The 21,798-nt window shown below is 33.3% G+C and overlaps 2 protein-coding genes across 3 annotated transcripts; both read left to right on the plus strand.

Moving 5' to 3' along the window:
* The first annotated feature begins 355 nt into the window (after positions 1-355).
* LOC137400113 (probable glutathione S-transferase 8) lies at positions 356-7,958 on the plus strand. The gene is made up of 7 exons (XM_068086427.1): positions 356-493; positions 3,420-3,459; positions 3,661-3,743; positions 3,835-3,996; positions 4,887-4,979; positions 6,348-6,589; positions 7,541-7,958. Exons 4-7 carry the CDS (start codon positions 3,861-3,863, stop codon positions 7,703-7,705), a joined length of 636 nt encoding a protein of 211 aa, XP_067942528.1. The 5' UTR covers positions 356-493; positions 3,420-3,459; positions 3,661-3,743; positions 3,835-3,860; the 3' UTR covers positions 7,706-7,958.
* A 604-nt stretch (positions 7,959-8,562) lies between these two features.
* On the plus strand, positions 8,563-21,097 carry LOC137400241 (probable glutathione S-transferase 8). Of its 2 annotated transcripts, XM_068086570.1 has the most exons (6): positions 8,563-8,612; positions 16,936-17,035; positions 17,128-17,289; positions 18,345-18,437; positions 19,835-20,076; positions 20,777-21,097. In XM_068086570.1, the coding sequence occupies exons 3-6, from the start codon at positions 17,154-17,156 to the stop codon at positions 20,939-20,941; spliced, it is 636 nt and encodes a 211-aa protein (XP_067942671.1). In that variant the 5' UTR covers positions 8,563-8,612; positions 16,936-17,035; positions 17,128-17,153; the 3' UTR covers positions 20,942-21,097. The 2 variants fall into 2 exon arrangements, with proteins under 2 accessions (XP_067942671.1, XP_067942672.1); XM_068086571.1 differs by lacking the exons at positions 8,563-8,612; positions 16,936-17,035 and having other exon boundaries at positions 17,111-17,289.
* The last annotated feature ends 701 nt before the right edge of the window (positions 21,098-21,798 follow it).

Raw genomic sequence — 21,798 nt, forward strand, 5'->3', positions numbered from 1 at the left:
TGCTGTAGTGGGTTAAAATATGCGTGCTATTTGATTTTAATCTTACCACTATTCAGATGTTAGCTTAAAAACATTCTGGTAACTGACATTCATAGGACATAGAAAATAGTAAGACAACAATGTATTCTAAAAATAATTGTTAGGAATGCAAAGACCAGACAGTCAATGATTAAGTACGAATGATGACAGAGTGTAAAATATGCCAAAGCGAGTTGGGAAATGGAACTTCCCCGCTACTTATCTTTAAATATCACGCCATTCAGAATGCTTCGAAAACAAATTAAAAGCCTAATCGAACCATTGGCTACTTTGTGTAGCAAGTGGCGTATCTGTCGTAGTTGAATTAATACAATCAAACAACTTGAATACATTGGAGTATTCAATTAGCTATCACGGGCAAAGGCAACTTTTTTGCAATCACTGGACTATAACCAAATTTTTTGTGGTGAGAACATGACACGCTTTGGTCAGCTACACAACAAACTCGCCGAAGGTATGTTTTTTTTAATATATAAAGAAATCGCAACAATTTTTGAGCTGTAACAAAGCTGGAGTAAACATTTTGTTGTTCGGCTGCTGTCCATTATTGCGATTTGGTATGCTCTGTCTGATTAAAATGTTTTCCTCCAATCATTCACCGATATTCCAATTTTATGTATCATTTAACACCGATATTATGACTATTCTCCATGCTTGGATTAGTTTCCTCTATTTGTTATTGTAAACTATGGTGGAAAGCACGGCTAACCAGTATTTAACAGTGAGATCTGTTCTTGTGTATACTAGAGGGTCTCCAGATCCAGAATTAACCATATTAACAACTTTCCATTAACTAGGATAACAACTTACAATAACACTTTTCATTTTGAAATAAACATCATTTTCAAGCTGCAATCTTATAGAACTCAATCAAAGAAGTAAAAATGAATTAATAAAAAATTTTTTCATGCTCCTTCATAGAAGTGATATTTTAAAGATAACTGAAGAAACATAATGATCACTGTACACCGAGTCTGATAGAGTGCATATATTTGTTATGAATAGAAAAACAATTAGTTTTAGTATGATGCTCCTTTGTGCTGAGGAAAAGCTTGATGATTTTTTCTAATTCGTTTCTTCATTACTAAGAATTCTAAACAGTTTCAAATTTCAAAGTTCAACTAGTGTGTCATTTGAAAGTAATGCTCTGTCAGCAGACATTTTATATTTGCCGTTCAGTTAGAAATGCGCTCGGTAATTTGATGATATCTGGGAAACTAATAGTCCAACTGGTCACAAGTTTCAGAATTCGACTGAAAACATATTAGGCGCAAAGTGACCAAAGTTTCGTATTCCTTTATTAAGCAGAAGTACAAACAACCACAAGAAAGCTACACAGCCGAGTTCGCTCAACCATAAGATCAGGTGGGAAAGCAACTCCTCGAATTAAGTCAGGCCCAGCCTTCTAGTGTTGGGGCATGATTTAAAAAATATTTATAGGACAGACATCATGGTGAATAAATACGCAAAAATATGGCAACCTCAGGCCGTAACATTCAAATTGAAGGAGAATTATCACTTACAATATATTAAGGCAGCATGTGTAGCATACGAGTGATTCTAGGAGCACCAATATTTTCTCCTCAATTTACGTTCCTCAATCAGTGTGACATCTACTATACATATTTGTGTTCTTTTTAATTATGTTGTGATTTTTAAAAGTATGTTGTTTAATTTGTAATGAAATCACTAAATGTTTTTATATGATGTGACAATTTGGCCCTCAGTTTTGTAGATTAATAGTGCATCGCTGCCTTGTTTTTTAGAAATTGTTTCAATTGCAATTGTTTTTAGTTACTCAGCTGGTTGGCAAGTCAAAGACCTTTAACAACTACAAATTCATAAAGTTCTCCTTTCAAATGTTCTTTAAACAACAATGAGCTATAGAGAGGTTATGTTTACCAACTAGATATTCCATATGGGCTGGTGTTTGAAGTAAGTGGTAACCCTTATTGTGAAGTTGCTGTTATCTAAGCAGTTGTTTCATCTTGAGCAAATATTACATAAACTAAACAGCTTATTGTAGTGTAAGTTATAATGTACTTACATCCAATAATAACGCTGAAAACTTACATCTAGTCTGATCAGTTTGTATCAGTGTTATCATAAAGAATACAAGAATAACTCCTTATTTTCAAGTAGCCAAAATTAGATTTTTCTCTCAAAATCACTGTAAATAAGTCAGCGCAACAAGACAATTTCTAATGTATATGCTTCAGAATATACAGGCATTTTTTAAGTACTGTACAAGTTTGCTAGATCCACTTTTGCAATATGATAGGATCTGTGAAGTGAGTATGAAATAGTTTTGTGATGTTATTATCCATATATGGCTGTAGCGTGAAAAGGCTGGCACTGCCAGCAGTAGTTGAAAGGTGTAGCAAGCAGCCGATTTCACTATCGTTTGATGGTAGACAATTGATGTCTGTTCACTCTATTCAAATATGGTAAAGAGAACAAGGGTATTATATAGGTTTAGTCAGAGAAGGTGTTTGTTTGCATGCGAGGTGGGAGACGCAGGATTGATTTTTTTTAATAGTAGACATGACACAGCAGTTTTTGCATTCACTAAAAAAATTAGAGCTGTGACAATGCTATAAACTTTTTCAATACAAATCACTTCACTGTCAGATGAAGAACTTAATATAATAATATAATAACTCATTGCCGTAGGCAAATGTTATGATTGCTACTTACAAAAAAAGTGCAATGAAAACATTCTGCCTTCTATGACATAAAGTTACAGTTCAGTAGTTAGGCACTTCAAGAGATGTTAAAAGGTGGCATTAAAGAACGGAATAGCACCCATTCTAGCCCTAATTTCAGCTCCTTCTACAGTCTTCAGGCTGGTAAAGTTGGTTTTGTTGAGGGTAAGTCAGAAGTGGTTGGTGCCAGTGGACATTACTTTGTTGAGATGTACTTGCAAGATGTTAGGTTGATGTATTGCAATGTATCTTGCTCAGCTCTAATATTTGTTTATTGCAAAAAGTGTGCAATACCAGTAAAGTTTAAACTATTTGCAGAACAGCCAAAAAACAAACAACAAAAAATTAAAACGCTTTCAAAAATTATGTTTAAAGTTATGTTACCTCATATGGACAGTTATGATCAGCATCTAATTGCTTGAAACGCTGATGAGCTAACTGTGTTTCAATATATTTGCTGTCTAAAATACTCAAATCATGTCTCCAACCTACCTGACCATCCATTAAAGTCATATGTACCCAGAAATTCACTACACCTTATGCCAGACACCAACACCCTGCCAATCCACAGAGAACAGTTTAATGCAAAATTGTTTTTACTTCAATATTTGTTATCATTTTTGTCTCATGGTTCCATATTAATAAAGTTCATATCTAATATATTATCTGTTTTAGGTATGCATTGACAGTTCAATGCTATTAAATGAGTTGGCAGGTAAGCAGGTAAAATGCATCAATGGTGGTTTAACATGGCCTTTTAATAAAAGCTATGCTGAGAAAAGCAAATCTAAATTTTGTAAAATGAAAAGGTTGTTACTCCTTATATTCAACAACTATTAATGTGAAATCCCTCATTGTTAATTTATTTTGTAGAACCATCGCAGCACTAAACTATTATGTGTCCTGTTTGCTTTAGATTGTAGAAAGGGCCATTTGCAGTCATAGCCGGCCAGTCACTAAATAGACACATCAGCTACTAATTGGCAGGGTGCACAGCTAGTAAGTATTGCTCTCATTTCTTAAAAAGGGCAACCCTTGTGCTTGTTGCTAGCGGTAAAATTGAGAAACAAAGTTTTATTTTTACTTGCAGAAAACAGATTAGAAAACTAACAAAAAATGGCCACCAAAGACAAGCTGGTCTACCTTCCTCTAAGAGCCAGAGGAGAAGCTATCAGAATGCTCTATGTAGTGGCTGGAAAAAAGTTTGATGATACGCGTATCACCGGTGATGACTTCGCAGCATACAAGCCGAGTAAGTACTGATGATCTAGTCCAATCAGTTTCCTGAATGGCAGGTGTCATCTTGAGTCGCTCTCAATGGAAAAATAAAAATGGCATCCGCCACTACTCAGCGCTCTATAAATCAGTTTTTCAAAGGCTGGATGCCATTTTGGTTAGTACTCACTATTATTAAAAAATCAAACATTAGGTGGTCGATAAATTGGTGAAAATAAATACTCCGCATTATTGTAATAAAAAAGCCAAAGCATGTTGAGTTACATCACCTAAAATTTACCATAATAATGGCATTACGTCTTTCACAAGTTGACTGAAAATTTATTAGTGGCCAGCATTTTGTAAGATTTTTCTAAGTTGTGGTTCAGTGAAGAATCTGCCGGTTGGTAGAGCCACTAGTGTGTCCTGCAAGGATGGCTCAAATCAATTTATTACATAAAACCCTCGTGAGCCACCAACTAAAAGGTGTCTGGACAAGTAAATAATTAGAAAATCGTACATGGCGCGAGTCACTATTGTCTGTACAAATGACATTGAGATAATCTCACTTTTAGGCATTGCAGCTTGATATACCTTAGCCTGTGTTCTAAAGCAATAACGTAGTGTGGATATTTTTTTAGCCTTTTCAAATACTAGAAATTCCGTCTTTCTTAGATAGAAAGATAAGAAGCAGTGTTAGCAAAACTGAGTGGTAATCTGAAGAGCGACGGCATGGTCAACATTTAATTTTTATACGGTTTAAAGTTTTTTTAATCTGGTGCGTGTTAGAGGGCCGATATGCACCGTTCTTCAAGTATTCGAACATGATTTACCTCAAACCCTGTGTGTGTATTACATTTGAGCTTCTACAGGCTCGTATTTCGGCTAATATTTATGAATTTCTCTTACTAAACATGTTTATTGCAGAGACTCCATTTGGCCAGCTACCAGTTCTGGAGACCGCTGAAGGGATGCTGTGTAACTCCAATGTTATAGCGAGACACGTAGCAAGAAAACTAGGTAACCTATTTCTTGAGGTTGGATTTTGTCCTAAACAGTCGCAAAAATTCTCATGATTTCGAAGTTTCTAATGGTTTATTTGTTGTAAATGATTTGATGGGCATATTATGATTATGCTGTGTGCAATTCCACTGTATAGATCATGATTATCTAAGTGATCGCAAGGGGTTCATAGTAGTAACAGTTTTACTAGGGCAGAGGATGTAAAAACGGATCGATTTAAAAATCCAAGTGAGAGAGCCTTTCAGCCAAAACCAATTCTTATGCAGTAAAAGTCAAAATAGAAACCCTGCAAATAGTGGTCAATCATGGCAAAAATGGTTTTAGCAAAGTGCCATACTCTTTGCAAAATAGGGTTCTGTAAAAGTGCATATTTCAATAGCGATGTCAAAGTTACAGATTTAAAGCAAAGTATTCATTTAAATCTTTTTATCTTTATTAGATGGTTTAATAAATAAATATACGTTATAAACCTACTTAGGCAAGTAGTGAAATATCGCAAAAAAATGACTTTCCTCTCATCCAAAGATGGAAACGTATGTCCCTAGTTTTACTCTGGTCCCTGACATCATTAGGCTCTAATCCACAATCTTTTGCAGTGTATCTATTCTCCATGATGTCCTTAGTCTCAGGGTACCTGTTTTAGTCTAAGATCTAGTGTCTAAAGCATGGAGTACTATTCTGTCTAACACTTCTCTTCTACTAACCAATGTTTATGACCTTATGACCTTATGACCTTATGACCTAGGTGATGGAGATGTTAATGATGAGCTTACACAAAGTTTGAGTAGATTTTATCAGAAAGTATCAGTATTTTTCTATCATTAGGGCCCATTAGGGATTGTTTGTGATGTTTGAGATGACCTGACTGCCAGGATGTTTCTAGATTAAAATCAACACAAATTGATTGTGATTAAACGCTCGGAAATAGAATTATGTGTGAAATGACATCACTAGTTGTTATCATTACGACAGCTGATATCAGCTATTGCAATAGGTTGAAGCGTTACACGTTTCGATTTCATAAGTCTCTTTGCAACGATAAACGTCATTATCACACTTTCACTTGATCTGAGCGTTTTAATCGAGATCAAGTTCTACCAATTTTTATTTCGAAATATCCTGGCCATCTGATCACCTCAAGCATCAAAAAACAATATGCAAATAATTAAAAATACCGCTATTCCTGATAAAATTGACTAAATATTTGGTACAAGTTTATCTTTAGTTACACTAATAATGAAATTTTTGCCAGAGATAAATGTAGACATTTTGATCGGTACTAGTGGGTGATGATATTTATTAGGTGAGGGAGGTATTCTTTAAACAAACACGCCCACCTTCTTTATACTTTGATTATTGCTCTAGGGCTAAGTGGAAAGACTCAATGGGAGGAAACTTTGCATGACCTGGTTACGGAATGCGCCCAAGACTGTATCAATATGTATGCGTTACCTAATATCTACAATTGGCAAGTCTTCAAACTCGTACCCGTCCCTGAGAACAGCGAGGAATTGTTGCAAAAAGCAAAGACTAAATGGACAAAGGTTCTTGAATATGTCGAATCTTTGGCTAAAAAAAGAGGAAAGAAATATATAGTCAGTAATGAGGTAAGCATGAAAGTGCCAACACAGATAGTTTATTTTTAGAGTTTTTCATCTGCAAATTGATTTCAAAGAAATGGTTATGTTTTATGCTCACTATTTTCGTCATAACTCAGAAACCGTTGATTTGATCTTCATGAAGCATGCATATAAAATGATCAGTAGGAACTTCTCTACACAGTGAAATTTATAATGCTAAAATTTCTTCAATATAAATGATATTTTTTTGGGAAATGTGATTTTGAAAGAATTGTTGGCATTTTTGGTTCACTATTTTGGTAATAATTTGAAAACCATTTCTTCGATCTTCATGAGCTAACCAGAAAAAATAATCAATAAAATTTTTTATATGCTTTGGTAGTAAAAATGACAACATTATAACAATATAGATAAACTTTTTCTGACCTGAGTTGCAAACATTCTCAAAAAACATTCATAGAATATGTGTCAAAATAATTCGAACTGAAAACTTTTATGCTCAGTATCACCTTTGAAAATAATTTTCAATGTCAATGTAATTTCTTATTCGTTGCAACTGTTTGTGGTGTTTGAGATGATCTGATTGACAGGATTTTTCCAGATTAAAATCGATAAAACTTGATCGTGATTAAAATGCTATGAAACTGATATCAGCTATTGCCTTCAAGTCGGAGCATTACCTGTCTCTATTCTATCAGTCTCTATGCAACTAGTGATGTCATAATCACACTTTCTATTGATCTGATTGATTTAATCAGGATCAAGTTTATCAATTTTAATCTAGAAACATCCTGACAATCAGAACACCTCAAACATCAAAAACAATCATAAATTTTTTATAAATACCGATAATTTTTAATAAAATCTACTAGCATTTTGTGTGAGTTCATTATCAAAGCTGTAAGTGAGTTTGGAGTTGTCTTACCAAAATGTGTAGATAGACGACTTAATGTTTTTATAAGGTTCCTTTTATTGCAGCTCGGCCTAGCTGACCTGTTTCTGTTTGCGGCCATGGAATTCAGCAAAACCGGTACTCCAGACATCATGACCTTGACACCATGGGCTAAGCAGTTCACAGAGAAGGTAGCTGCTGATCCAAAGCTAACTAAATACCTGGCTGACCGACCCGAGGCTACAGTATAAAGCATTATTAAGGAACTGAGATTAGTATATTTACTGTCAGAATATAGAGACAGTAAAACTTGTGCCAAGAGTTACAGCATATGGTTTTACAAAGAGAGAGCCAATCCATGTGTGATTTTCTTCACTAGTTTATTCTATTTATATCTTTCTGTTTATTTTCTCCGAGCACTTTTTTGTTGTTATCCAAAATCTCAGGTGTGTTCAAACGAAACAAAATATAGAACAATCATTGCTCTATACAAATTTGAGGTGACTGATGCTCAATAAATGCCAACGCTTATAATCATGGCAACTTTTAAAAATGAGCCTTTTTGGAATCAACCCGATTACATCATATTTCGTATGAAAAGGTACCAAGCTATTGCATAATGACACAGCTGGTTCAGTGAAAATTTCGGAAATAACATGTAGCTACCCTTGCAATTTACTGGTTTGGTGGGTTACAATATGCGCGCTATTTGATTTTAATCTTAAAACTATTCAGATGTTAGCTTGGGAACATTCTGGTAACTGACCTCCATGAGACGTAGAAAATGGTAAGACAATATGTTCTCAAAATGATTGTTAGGAATGCAAAGATCTGACAGTCAATGATTAAGCATGAATGATGACATTACATAAAATATGCCAAAGCGAGTAGGAAAATGAAATTTCCCCATCTTCAAATATCACGCCATTCAGAATGCTTCAAAAACAAATTAAATACTTAATCGAACCATTGGCTATTTTTATAGCATGTGGCACACCTGTCGCGGTTGAATAATACAATTAAACAATTTGAATACACTGTAGTATTCAACTACTCTTGTAATCCTAATCATTCCTTTACAATCGCTGGACTATAACCAAATTTTCTGTGGTGAGAGCATCAAATGTTTTGGCTAGCTACAAAACGAACTAGATGAAGGTAAGTATTTTTAATATAATTATAGAGAAATTGTAACAATTTTTCGAGCTGTAATAGAGCTTGAGTAAACTTTTTGTTGTTCGGCTGCTGTCCATTATTGCAATTTGATATGCTCTGTCTGATTAGGACGTTTTCCTCCAATCATTCACCGATATTCCAATTTTATGTATCATTTAACACCGATATTATGACTATTCTCCATGCTTGGATTAGTTTCCTCTATTTGTTATTGTAAACTATGGTGGGAAGCACGGCTAACCAGTATTTAACACTGAGATCTGTTCTTGTGTATACTAGAGGTTGTCCTGATCTAGAATTAAGCATATGAACAACTTTCCTTTAAATAGGATAACAACTTACAATAACACTTTTCATTCTGAGCTGAGGATAGGATAACAACTTACAATAACACTTTTCATTCTGAGCTGAGGATAGGATAACAACTTACAATAACACTTTTCATTTTGAGCTGAGGATAGGATAACAACTTACAATAACACTTTTCATTTTGAGCTGAGGATAGGATAACAACTTACAATAACACTTTTCATTTTGAGTTGAGGATAGGATAACAACTTACAATAACACTTTTCATTTTGAGCTGAGGATAGAATAACAACTTACAATAACACTTTTCATTTTGAGCTGAGGATAGGATAACAACTTACAATAACACTTTTCATTTTGAGCTGAGGATAGGATAACAACTTACAATAACACTTTTCATTTTGAGCTGAGGATAGGATAACAACTTACAATAACACTTTTCATTTTGAGCTGAGGATAGGATAACAACTTACAATAACACTTTTCATTTTGAGTTGAGGATAGGATAACAACTTACAATAACACTTTTCATTCTGAGCTGAGGATAGGATAACAACTTACAATAACACTTTTCATTCTGAGCTGAGGATAGGATAACAACTTACAATAACACTTTTCATTTTGAGTTGAGGATAGGATAACAACTTACAATAACACTTTTCATTTTGAGCTGAACGTCATTTTCATCCAATCTTATAGAACTCTATCAAAGAAGTAAAAATGAATTAATAAAAAATTTTTTCATGCTCCTTCATAGAAGTGATATTTTAAAGATAACTGAAGAAACATAATGATCACTGTACACCGAGTCTGATAGAGTGCATATATTTGTTATGAATAGAAAAACAATTAGTTTTACTATAAAGCTTTGTTTGTGGTTACATGGAATATTAATGGTTACATAGAATAGAAATACAACTAGTTTTACTATAAAGCTTTGTTTGTGGTTACATGGAATATTAATGGTTACATAGAATAGAAATACAACTAGTTTTACTATAAAGCTTTGTTTGTGGTTACATGGAATATTAATGGTTACATAGAATAGGAATACAACTAGTTTTACTAAAAAGCTTTGTTTGTGGTTACATGGAATATTAATGGTTACATAGAATAGGAATACAACTAGTTTTACTATAAAGCTTTGTTTATGGTTACATGGAATGTTAATGGTTACATAGAATAGAAATACAACTAGTTTTACTATAAAGCTTTGTTTGTGGTTACATGGAATATTAATGGTTACATAGAATAGGAATACAACTAGTTTTACTATAAAGCTTTGTTTGTGGTTACATGGAATATTAATGGTTACATAGAATGGGAATACAACTAGTTTTACTATAAAGCTTTGTTTGTGGTTACATGGAATATTAATGGTTACATAGAATAGAAATACAACTAGTTTTACTATATAGCTTTGTTTGTGGTTACATGGAATGTTAATGGTTACGTAGAATAGAAATACAACTAGTTTTACTATAAAGCTTTGTTTGTAGTTACATGGAATGTTAATGGTTACATAGAATAGAAATATAACTAGTTTTACTATAAAGCTTTGTTTGTGGTTACATGGAATGTTAATGGTTACATAGAATAGAAATACAACTAGTTTTACTATAAAGCTTTGTTTGTGGTTACATGGAATGTTAATGGTTACATAGAATAGAAATACAAATAGTTTTACTATAAAGCTTTGTTTATGGTTACATGGAATGTTAATGGTTACATAGAATAGAAATACAACTAGTTTTACTATAAAGCTTTGTTTGTGGTTACATGGAATATTAATGGTTACATAGAATAGGAATACAACTAGTTTTACTATAAAGCTTTGTTTGTGGTTACATGGAATATTAATGGTTACATAGAATAGGAATACAACTAGTTTTACTATAAAGCTTTGTTTATGGTTACATGGAATGTTAATGGTTACATAGAATAGAAATACAACTAGTTTTACTATAAAGCTTTGTTTGTGGTTACATGGAATATTAATGGTTACATAGAATAGGAATACAACTAGTTTTACTATAAAGCTTTGTTTGTGGTTACATGGAATATTAATGGTTACATAGAATGGGAATACAACTAGTTTTACTATAAAGCTTTGTTTGTGGTTACATGGAATATTAATGGTTACATAGAATGGGAATACAACTAGTTTTACTATAAAGCTTTGTTTGTAGTTACATGGAATGTTAATGGTTACATAGAATAGAAATACAACTAGTTTTACTATAAAGCTTTGTTTGTGGTTACATGGAATGTTAATGGTTACATAGAATAGAAATACAACTAGTTTTACTATAAAGCTTTGTTTGTGGTTACATGGAATATTAATGGTTACATAGAATAGGAATACAACTAGTTTTACTATAAAGCTTTGTTTGTGGTTACATGGAATATTAATGGTTACATAGAATAGGAATACAACTAGTTTTACTATAAAGCTTTGTTTGTGGTTACATGGAATATTAATGGTTACATAGAATAGGAATACAACTAGTTTTACTATAAAGCTTTGTTTGTGGTTACATGGAATATTAATGGTTACATAGAATGGGAATACAACTAGTTTTACTATAAAGCTTTGTTTGTAGTTACATGGAATGTTAATGGTTACATAGAATAGAAATACAACTAGTTTTACTATAAAGCTTTGTTTGTGGTTACATGGAATGTTAATGGTTACATAGAATAGAAAAACAACTAGTTTTACTATAAAGCTTTGTTTGTGGTTACATGGAATGTTAATGGTTACATAGAATAGAAAAACAATTAGTTTTACTATAAAGCTTTGTTTGTGGTTACATGGAATGTTAATGGTTACATAGAATAGAAATACAACTAGTTTTACTATAAAGCTTTGTTTGTGGTTACATGGAATGTTAATGGTTACGTAGAATAGAAATACAACTAGTTTTACTATATAGCTTTGTTTGTGGTTACATGGAATGTTAATGGTTACGTAGAATAGAAATACAACTAGTTTTACTATAAAGCTTTGTTTGTAGTTACATGGAATGTTAATGGTTACATAGAATAGAAATATAACTAGTTTTACTATAAAGCTTTGTTTGTGGTTACATGGAATGTTAATGGTTACATAGAATAGAAATACAACTAGTTTTACTATAAAGCTTTGTTTGTGGTTACATGGAATGTTAATGGTTACATAGAATAGAAATACAAATAGTTTTACTATAAAGCTTTGTTTATGGTTACATGGAATGTTAATGGTTACATAGAATAGAAATACAACTAGTTTTACTATAAAGCTTTGTTTGTGGTTACATGGAATATTAATGGTTACATAGAATAGGAATACAACTAGTTTTACTATAAAGCTTTGTTTGTGGTTACATGGAATATTAATGGTTACATAAAATAGAAATACAACTAGTTTTACTATAAAGCTTTGTTTGTGGTTACATGGAATGTTAATGGTTACATAGAATAGAAATACAACTAGTTTTACTATAAAGCTTTGTTTGTGGTTACATGGAATGTTAATGGTTACATAGAATAGAAATACAAATAGTTTTACTATAAAGCTTTGTTTATGGTTACATGGAATGTTAATGGTTACATAGAATAGAAATACAACTAGTTTTACTATAAAGCTTTGTTTGTGGTTACATGGAATATTAATGGTTACATAGAATAGGAATACAACTAGTTTTACTATAAAGCTTTGTTTGTGGTTACATGGAATATTAATGGTTACATAAAATAGAAATACAACTAGTTTTACTATAAAGCTTTGTTTGTAGTTACATGGAATGTTAATGGTTACATAGAATAGAAATATAACTAGTTTTACTATAAAGCTTTGTTTGTGGTTACATGGAATGTTAATGGTTACATAGAATAGAAATACAACTAGTTTTACTATAAAGCTTTGTTTGTGGTTACATGGAATGTTAATGGTTACATAGAATAGAAATACAACTAGTTTTACTATAAAGCTTTGTTTGTGGTTACATGGAATGTTAATGGTTACATAGAATAGAAATACAACTAGTTTTACTATAAAGCTTTGTTTGTGGTTACATGGAATGTTAATGGTTACATAGAATAGAAATACAACTAGTTTCACTATAAAGCTTTGTTTGTGGTTACATGGAATGTTAATGGTTACATAGAATAGAAATACAACTAGTTTTACTATAAAGCTTTGTTTGTGGTTACATGGAATGTTAATGGTTACATAGAATAGAAATACAACTAGTTTTACTATAAAGCTTTGTTTGTGGTTACATGGAATGTTAATGGTTACATAGAATAGAAATACCACTAGTTTTACTATAAAGCTTTGTTTGTGGTTACATGGAATGTTAATGGTTACATAGAATAGAAATACCACTAGTTTTACTATAAAGCTTTGTTTGTGGTTACATGGAATGTTAATGGTTACATAGAATAGAAATACAACTAGTTTTACTATAAAGCTTTGTTTGTGGTTACATGGAATGTTAATGGTTACATAGAATAGAAATACAACTAGTTTTACTATAAAGCTTTGTTTGTGGTTACATGGAATGTTAATGGTTACATAGAATAGAAATACAAATAGTTTTAGTATGATGCTCCTCTGTGCTGAGGAAAAGCTGGCTGATTTTTCTAATTTGTTTCTTCATTACCAAGAATTCTAAACGGTTTCAAATTTCAAAGTTCAATTAGTGTGTCATTAGAAAGTAATGCTCTGTCAGTAGACATTTTATATTTGCCGGTCAGATAGAAATGCGCTCGGTATTTTGGTGATATCTGGGAAACTAATTGTCCAATTGGTTACAAGTTTCAGAATTTGACTGAAAACAAATTAGGCACAAAGTGACCAAAGTTTCATATGCCTCTATAAACCAGAAGTACAAACAACCACAACAAAGCTACACAGCCGTGTTTGCTCAAGCATAAGATCAGGTGGGAAAGCAACTCCTCGAATTAAGTCAGGCCCAGGAATAAATGTTCATAAACATGGCAACCTCAGTTCGTAACTTTCAAATTGAAGAGAATTATCACTTTCAATATATGTAAAACAGCATGTTTAGCATACGAGTGATTCTTGGAGCACCAATATTTTCTCCTCATTTTACATTCCTCAATCAGTATGAGATCTAATTTGTAATGAAATCACTAGATGTATTTATATGACGCGACCTTTAGGCTCCCAGTTTCGTAGATTCATAGGGCATCACTGCCTTGTTTCTTAGAAATTGTTTTAATTGCAATTGTTTTTAGTTTCTCAGCTGGTTGGCAAGTCAAAGACCTTTCACAACTACAAATTCATAAAATTCTCCTTTCAAATAACCTTTAAACAACAATGAGCTATAGAGAGGTTATGTTCACCAACTAAATATTCCATATGCGTTGGTGTTTGAAGTAAGTGGTAACCCATATTATGAAGTGGCTGTTATCTAAGCAATTGTTTCATCACGAACAAATATTACCTGAACTAAACAACATATTGTAGTGTAAGTTATAATGTACTTACATCCAATAATACCGCTGAAAACTTACCTCTAGTTCGATCAGCTTGTATCAATGTTATTATAATGAATACAATGAAACTCCTTATTTTCAAGTAGCCAAAATTAGATTTTTTTCTCAAAACCACTGTAAATAAGTCAGCGCAACTCTTAAAGGTTGACTTACTACAAAATTCACATTACAGTTATTTGGTATCAAAAGATTCACCATGTCGTACTCTGTTGTGTTGTAGGTGCCAAATACGTGGAAATGTGATTACAAGCCCTTAAAAGCTCAAAAACGAAAAGCCGCCATAGATTGGAATCTGTTTATTTATCTGACGTTGTCATTACAGTTCGGTTATCGTCTTGTCATGTGATGTTCTCACGTGTATTGAAAGACCAATAAAAAGCTTGCTATAAAACATATCGTAGCACTAGTTTATGACAAACACTTCAGGTTTTACCGAAGTCCCCGTATTAAATTTAGATGCTCGCTACTTTACAGTTTTGTTTCGACATTATTCAATCGTCAAGTCGTAATCTGATCATGTGACCCAATACTTCGCAAATATTTTTTGCAGTACTTTTCGATTATCACAGGTAACCAACAGACTCGTCATGATTAGCAGACAATGATATGTACTCCTTCGAGCTAAGGTTAAAAAGTTTAACGATTTTTTACGGTAAGTTATAAGATATCAGTACTAAAAGTGACAGCATCACAATGACGATAAAACAGGCGTGTAAGAACAATAGACATGGTTTTATTGAATGCGTGAAGTATATTAGTGAAAATATTTCGACGAATGAGGTTGCATGAAAGTGTAAACAGAAACCATCCTGTAACAACTACGTCCCATTTGAGCAGTTTTGGAAAGCGAATCCAAACAATGGCAGTTTCGTGTGGCTGCGATTAACTGTTCGTTTTTTAGCTTTTAACAGCTTGTAATCACATTCCCATATATTTTGCATCTACAACACAACAGAGTAAGACATGGTGAATCTTATTATACCAAATAACTGTAATGTGAATTATGTTGCAAGTCAGCCTTTAAGACAATTTCTAATGTATATGCTTTAGAATATACAGGCATTTTTAAGTACTGTACAGGTTAGCTAAACCCACTTTTGCAATATGACAGGATCCATGCAGTGAGTATGAAATTGTTTTGTGATGTTATTATCTATATATGGCTGTAGTGTAAAAAGGCCAGCACTGCAAGCAGTAGTTGAATGGTGTAGCAAGTAGCAGATTTCACTCTCGTATGATGGTAGACATTTGATGTCTGTTTACTCTGTTCAAATATGATGAAGAGAACAAGGGTATTATATTGGTTTAGTCAGAGAAGCTGTTTGTTTGTATGCGAGGTGGGAGACGCAGGATTGATTTTTTTTAATAGTAGATATGACACAGCAGTTTTTGCGTTCACTAAAAATATTAGAGCTGTGACAATGCTATAAACCTTTTCAATACAAATTACTTCACTGTCAGCTGAAGAACTTTCATTTAGAATTTTTATAATATAATAAATCTTTGCCGTAGGCAAATGTTATGATTGTTATTTACAAAAAAGTGCAATGAAAACCTTTTGCCTTCTATGACATAAAGTCACAGTTGGTACATCCAGTAGTTAACCACTTCAAGAGATGTTAAAAAATTGCATCAAAGAAAGGAATAGCACCCATTCTGGCCTTAATTTCAGCTCTTTCTACAGTTTTCAGGTTAGTAAAGTTGGTTTTGTTGAGGGGAAGTCAGAAGTGGTTGGTGCCAGTGGACATTATTTTGTTGAGGTGCATTTGCAAGATATAAGGTTGATTCTTTGAGTTTAATTTTTCATGTATTGCATTGTATCTTGCTCAGCTCAAATCTTTGTTTATTGCGACAAGTGTGCAATACCACTAAATTTTAACCTATTTTTAAAACAGTTCCAAAACAAACAATAACAAAATAAAATGCTTTCAAAAACTATGTTTAGGGTTATGTTACCTGATATGGACAGTTACACCCAGCGTCTAAATGCTTGAAATGCTGATGAGCTAACTGTATTTCAATATATTTGCTGTCTAAAATACTCAAATCATATCTCCAACCTACCTGACCATATATTAAAGTCCTATGTACCCATAAAATCCCCTACACCTTTTACCAAACACCAACACTTTGCCAACCCACAGAGAACAGTTTTATGCAGAAGTGTTTTTACTTCAATAATCGTTATTATTTTATGTCTCATGGTTCCATATTAATAAAGTTCATATCTAAAACAATATCTGCTTTAGGTCTGTAACAACAGTTCAATGCTATTATACGAGTTGGTAGGTAAGCAGGTAGAATGCATCAATGGTGGTTTAACATGGCCTTAAGATAAAAGCTATGCTGAGAAAAGCAAATCTAAATTTTGTAAAATGAAAAGGTTGTTACGCCTTATATTTAACAACTATTAATGTGACATCCCGTATTTTTAATTTTGTTTGTAAAACCATCGCAGCACTAAAATATTAAGCTGTCCTGTTTGCTTTAGATGCTGTTGCTAAGATGGTAGAAGGGGCCATTTGCAGTGATAGCCAGCCAGTCACTAAATAGACACATCGAGCGCGACTAATTGGCAGGGTGCACAGCTGGTAAGTATTGCTCTCATTTCTTAAAAGAAGGCAACCCTTGTGCTTGTTGCTAGCGGTCAAATTGAGGAACAAAATTTTATTTTTACTTGCAGATCACAGATTAGAAAGCTTACTAAAAATGGCCACCAAAGACAAGCTGGTCTACCTTCCTCTGAGAGCCAGAGGAGAAGCTATCAGAATGCTTTACGTAGTGGCTGGAAAAAAGTTTGATGACACACGTATCACCGGTGATGACTTTGCAGCATACAAACCGAGTAAGTACTGATGACCTAGTGAAATCAGTTTCTTGAATGGCAGGTGCCATCTTGTGTGCGGATTTCAGCAGACAATTCTTTGTTCATCATTAGATAAGCGGCTAGATGACTGGCTGAGGGAAGAAGTTGTTAATATGGTCTGTCTGGTTTGTTTGTCTGTCCTTTCACACCCATAGCATTAGCAATCACTTGAGAAAAATTATTGCACGGTAGTGCCCCCCCCCCTTGGGAAAGGGGGGAAATTTCTTGGAAATCTCATGTAGCGAGCCAGCATCTAGCTCGCTAACAAGTGTAATGGTATTGAGTTGCTCTCAATGAAAAAATAAAAATGGCATCCGCCACTACTCAAAGCTCTATAAATCAGTTTTTCAAAGGCTGGGTGCCATTTTGGTTAGTACTCACTATTGAAAAATCAAACTTTAGGTGGTCGATAAATTGGTGAAAATAAATACTCCGCATTATTGTAATAAAAAAGCCAAAGCATGTTGAGTTACATCACCTAAAATTTACCATAATAATGGCATTACGTCTTTCACAAGTTGACTGAAAATTTAATAGTGGCCAGCGTTTTGTAATATTTTCCTAATTTGTGGCTCAGTAAAAAATCTGCCGGTTGGTGCATCTACTAGTGTGTCCTGCAAGAATGACCCAAATCAATTTATTACATAAAATCCTTGTGAGCCACAACCAGAACGTCTCTGGACAAGTAAATAATTAGAAAATTTTACATGGCACGAGCCACTATTGTCTGTACAAATGACACTGAGATAATCTCACTTTTAGGCATTGCAGGCTGATATGCCTTTCCTAGATAAGAAGCAGTGTTAGCAAAACTGAGTTGTAATCTGAAGAGCGACGGCATGGTCAACATTTAATTTTTATACGGTTTAAAGTTTTCTTAATCTAATGCGTATTACAGGGCCGATGTGCACCGTTCTTCAAATATTTGAACACGATTTACTTCAAATACAATGTTTGCATTATATTTGAGTTTCTACAGGCTCATATTTCAGCTAATATTTATGAATTTCTCTTACAAGATAAGTTTATTGCAGAGACACCATTTGGCCAGCTACCAGTTCTGGAGACCACTGAAGGGATGCTGTGTAACTCCAATGTTATAGCGAGACACGTAGCAAGAAAACTAGGTAACTTATTTCTCGAGGCTGAATTTTGTTCTGAGCGCTCGCAAAAATTCTCAATGATTTTAGGTTCTTAAATCTCAGTTTCTAATGGGTTGTTTGTTGTAAATGATTTGGTGGACATATTATGATTATGCTGTGTGCAACTACAATGTTAATAGATCATGATTATCCAAGCAATCACGAGGGGTTCATAGTGGTGACAGTTTTACTAGGACAGAGGATGTAAAAACGGGTCGAATTAACAATCCCAGGGAGAGAGCCTTTCAGTCAAAACCATTTCTCATGCAGTGAAAGTTTAAATAGAAACCCTGCAAATAATGATCAATCATGGCAAAAATGGTTTTAGCAAAATGCCATATTCTTTGCAAAATAGGGGTTCTGTGAAACTGTATATTTCATTAGCTATGTTATAGTTACAGATTTAAATCAAAAGTTATCATTTAATTCTCTCTATCTTTATTATATGGTTTAATAAATAAATATACATTATAAACCTACTTAGGCAAGCAGTAAAATATTGCAAGGAAATGACTTTCCTCTGATCTAAAGATGGAAAAGTATGTCCCTAATTTTATTTTGCTGCCTGTGTTTTGCTGCCCTTTTATTCTTTGGTGTCTGACATTATTAGGCTTTAATCTACATTCTTTTGCGGTGTGTCTATTCTCCAAGATGTCCTTAGCCTCAGGGTACCTGTTGTAGTCTAAGATCCAGCATTTAAAGCATGGAGTGCCATTCTGTCTAACACTCATCTTCTACAAACCAATGCTTATGACCTTATGACCTTATGACCTAGATGATGGATCTGTAAATGATGAACCTACACAAAACTTTTGTAGATTTTATCAGAAAGTATCAGTATTTTTCTATTATTAGGGATTGTTTTTGATGTTTGAGATGACCTGATTGTCAGTTTGTTTCAAGTCTAAAATCAACACAACTTGATTGTGGTTAAAATGCTCAGAAATAGAAATACGTGTAAAATGACATCACTAGTTGTCAGTGCAACAGCTGATATCGGCTATTGCTATAGGTTGAAGCGTTACACTCCTCAATTTCATAAGTCTCTTTGCAACTATAAACGTCATTATCACACTTTCGTTTGATCTGAGCGTTTTAATCGAGATCAAGTTCTACCAATTTTTATTTTGAAATATCCTGGCAATCTGATCACCTCAAACATCAAAAAACAATTGCACATAATAAAAAATACCGCTATTCCTGATAAAATTGACTAAATATTTGGTACAAGTTTATCACTAGTTACACTAATGATAAAATTCTTGCCAGAGATAAATGTAGACATTTTGATCGGTACTAGTGAGTGATGATATTTATTAGTTGAGGGAGGTATTCTTTAAACAAACACGCTTCCCTTCTTTACACTATGATTATTGCTCTAGGGCTAAGCGGAAAGACTCAATGGGAGGAAACCTTGCATGACCTGGTTACTGAATGCGCCCAAGATTGTATCAATATGTATGCGTTACCTAATATCTACAATTGGCAAGTCTTCAAACTCGTACCCGTCCCTGAGAACAGCGAGGAATTGTTGCAAAAAGCAAAGACTAAATGGACAAAGGTTCTTGAGTATGTCGAATCTTTGGCTAAAAAGAGAGGAAAGAAATATATAGTCAGTAATGAGGTAAGCGTGACAGTGTCAACAAAGATAAGTTTACTTGAGCCTTTAAATTCTTATTATTATTATTATTACTATTATTCTTGAGGTCTTCAACTTTTTGCCGACAAAGTTTATTTTTAGAGTTTTCCATCGGCCAATTAATTTCAAAAAAATTTTTGTTATGTTTGATGCTCACTATTTTCGTCATAACTAAAAAAAATTCGATCTTCTGAAGCTAATTGTAAAAATTAATTAGTAAAATCTTTTCCATGAAATAGTACTAATAATGGCAAGATTATAACACAATAAATAAATTTTTTTTAGTTGTGTCTTAAACAACCTTAAAAGACATTCATAGAATTTGTGGCATAACAAATTGAACTGAAAACTTTTTATGCTCAGTATCGGGTTTTCGTACAATGTTATTATTTTATATATTTGTTTGAAATCACTTTTTTGTGTGCATATTCATTAAAAATAAACTTGCACAAAATTTTTGTACATTTTATCAAAAAGTAGTAGTACTTTTCTACCATTTGCAATTGCTTTTTATGTTTGAGGTGATCTGCTTGTCTAAATGTTTTCAGATTAAAATCGATAAAACTTAATTGCATTTAAAATGCTAAGAAAAACACATGCAGAGGCTGTAAGTAAGTTTGGAGTTGTCATACCAAAGTGTGTAGATAGACAATTTGATGTTTTTATGAGGTTTCTTTCATTGCAGCTCGGCCTAGCTGACCTGTTTCTGTTTGCGGCCATGGAATTCAGCAAAACTGGTACTCCAGACATCATGACCTTGACACCATGGGCTAAGCAGTTCACAGCGAAGGTAGCTGCTGATCCAAAGCTAACTAAATACCTGGCTGATCGACCCGAGGCTACAGTATAAAGCATTATTAAGGAACTGAGACTAGTACATTTACTGTCAGAATATAGAGACAATAATTTGTGTCAAGAGTTACAGCATATGGTTTTACAAAGAGAGAGCAACTCCATGTGTGATTGTCTTCAGGAGTTTATTCTATTTATCTTTCTGTTTATTTCTGCCGAGCACTTTTTTGTTGTTATCCAAAACCCTAAGTGTGTTCAAGCTATACAAAATATAAAACAGCCTTTGCTCTATACAAAGTTGAGTTGCTTAATAAATACTTATTTTTATAATTATGGCAACTTTTAAATGGAGCTTTCGCGGAATCAGCCCGGTTCTATCATATTTCATATGAAAAGGTATTGCTATTGCACAATGGCACTGCTAGTTCAGTAAAAATGTCAGAAATAACAAGTTGATACCCTTGCAATATGCTGCTGTAGTGGGTTAAAATATGCGTGCTATTTGATTTTAATCTTACCACTATTCAGATGTTAGCTTAAAAACATTCTGGTAACTGACATTCATAGGACATAGAAAATAGTAAGACAACAATGTATTCTAAAAATAATTGTTAGGAATGCAAAGACCAGACAGTCAATGATTAAGTACGAATGATGACAGAGTGTAAAATATGCCAAAGCGAGTTGGGAAATGGAACTTCCCCGCTACTTATCTTTAAATATCACGCCATTCAGAATGCTTCGAAAACAAATTAAAAGCCTAATCGAACCATTGGCTACTTTGTGTAGCAAGTGGCGTATCTGTCGTAGTTGAATTAATACAATCAAACAACTTGAATACATTGGAGTATTCAAATATCACGCCATTCAGAATGCTTCAAAAACAAATTAAATACTTAATCGAACCATTGGCTA

The sequence above is a fragment of the Watersipora subatra genome, chromosome 7, assembly GCF_963576615.1.
Source record: "Watersipora subatra chromosome 7, tzWatSuba1.1, whole genome shotgun sequence".
Taxonomy (NCBI): Eukaryota; Metazoa; Bryozoa; class Gymnolaemata; order Cheilostomatida; family Watersiporidae; genus Watersipora; species Watersipora subatra.

Coding starts and splice junctions, on each gene's coding strand:
- LOC137400241 (XM_068086570.1), top strand. CDS start 17,154: ATGGCCACCAAAGACAAGCTGGTCTACCTTCCTCTGAGAGCCAGAGGA. Junction 17,290..18,344: donor CTTTGCAGCATACAAACCGA/GTAAGTACTGAT, acceptor AGTTTATTGCAG/AGACACCATTTGGCCAGCTA. Junction 20,077..20,776: donor AATATATAGTCAGTAATGAG/GTAAGCGTGACA, acceptor CTTTCATTGCAG/CTCGGCCTAGCTGACCTGTT.
- LOC137400113 (XM_068086427.1), top strand. CDS start 3,861: ATGGCCACCAAAGACAAGCTGGTCTACCTTCCTCTAAGAGCCAGAGGA. Junction 3,997..4,886: donor CTTCGCAGCATACAAGCCGA/GTAAGTACTGAT, acceptor TGTTTATTGCAG/AGACTCCATTTGGCCAGCTA. Junction 4,980..6,347: donor ACACGTAGCAAGAAAACTAG/GTAACCTATTTC, acceptor TTATTGCTCTAG/GGCTAAGTGGAAAGACTCAA.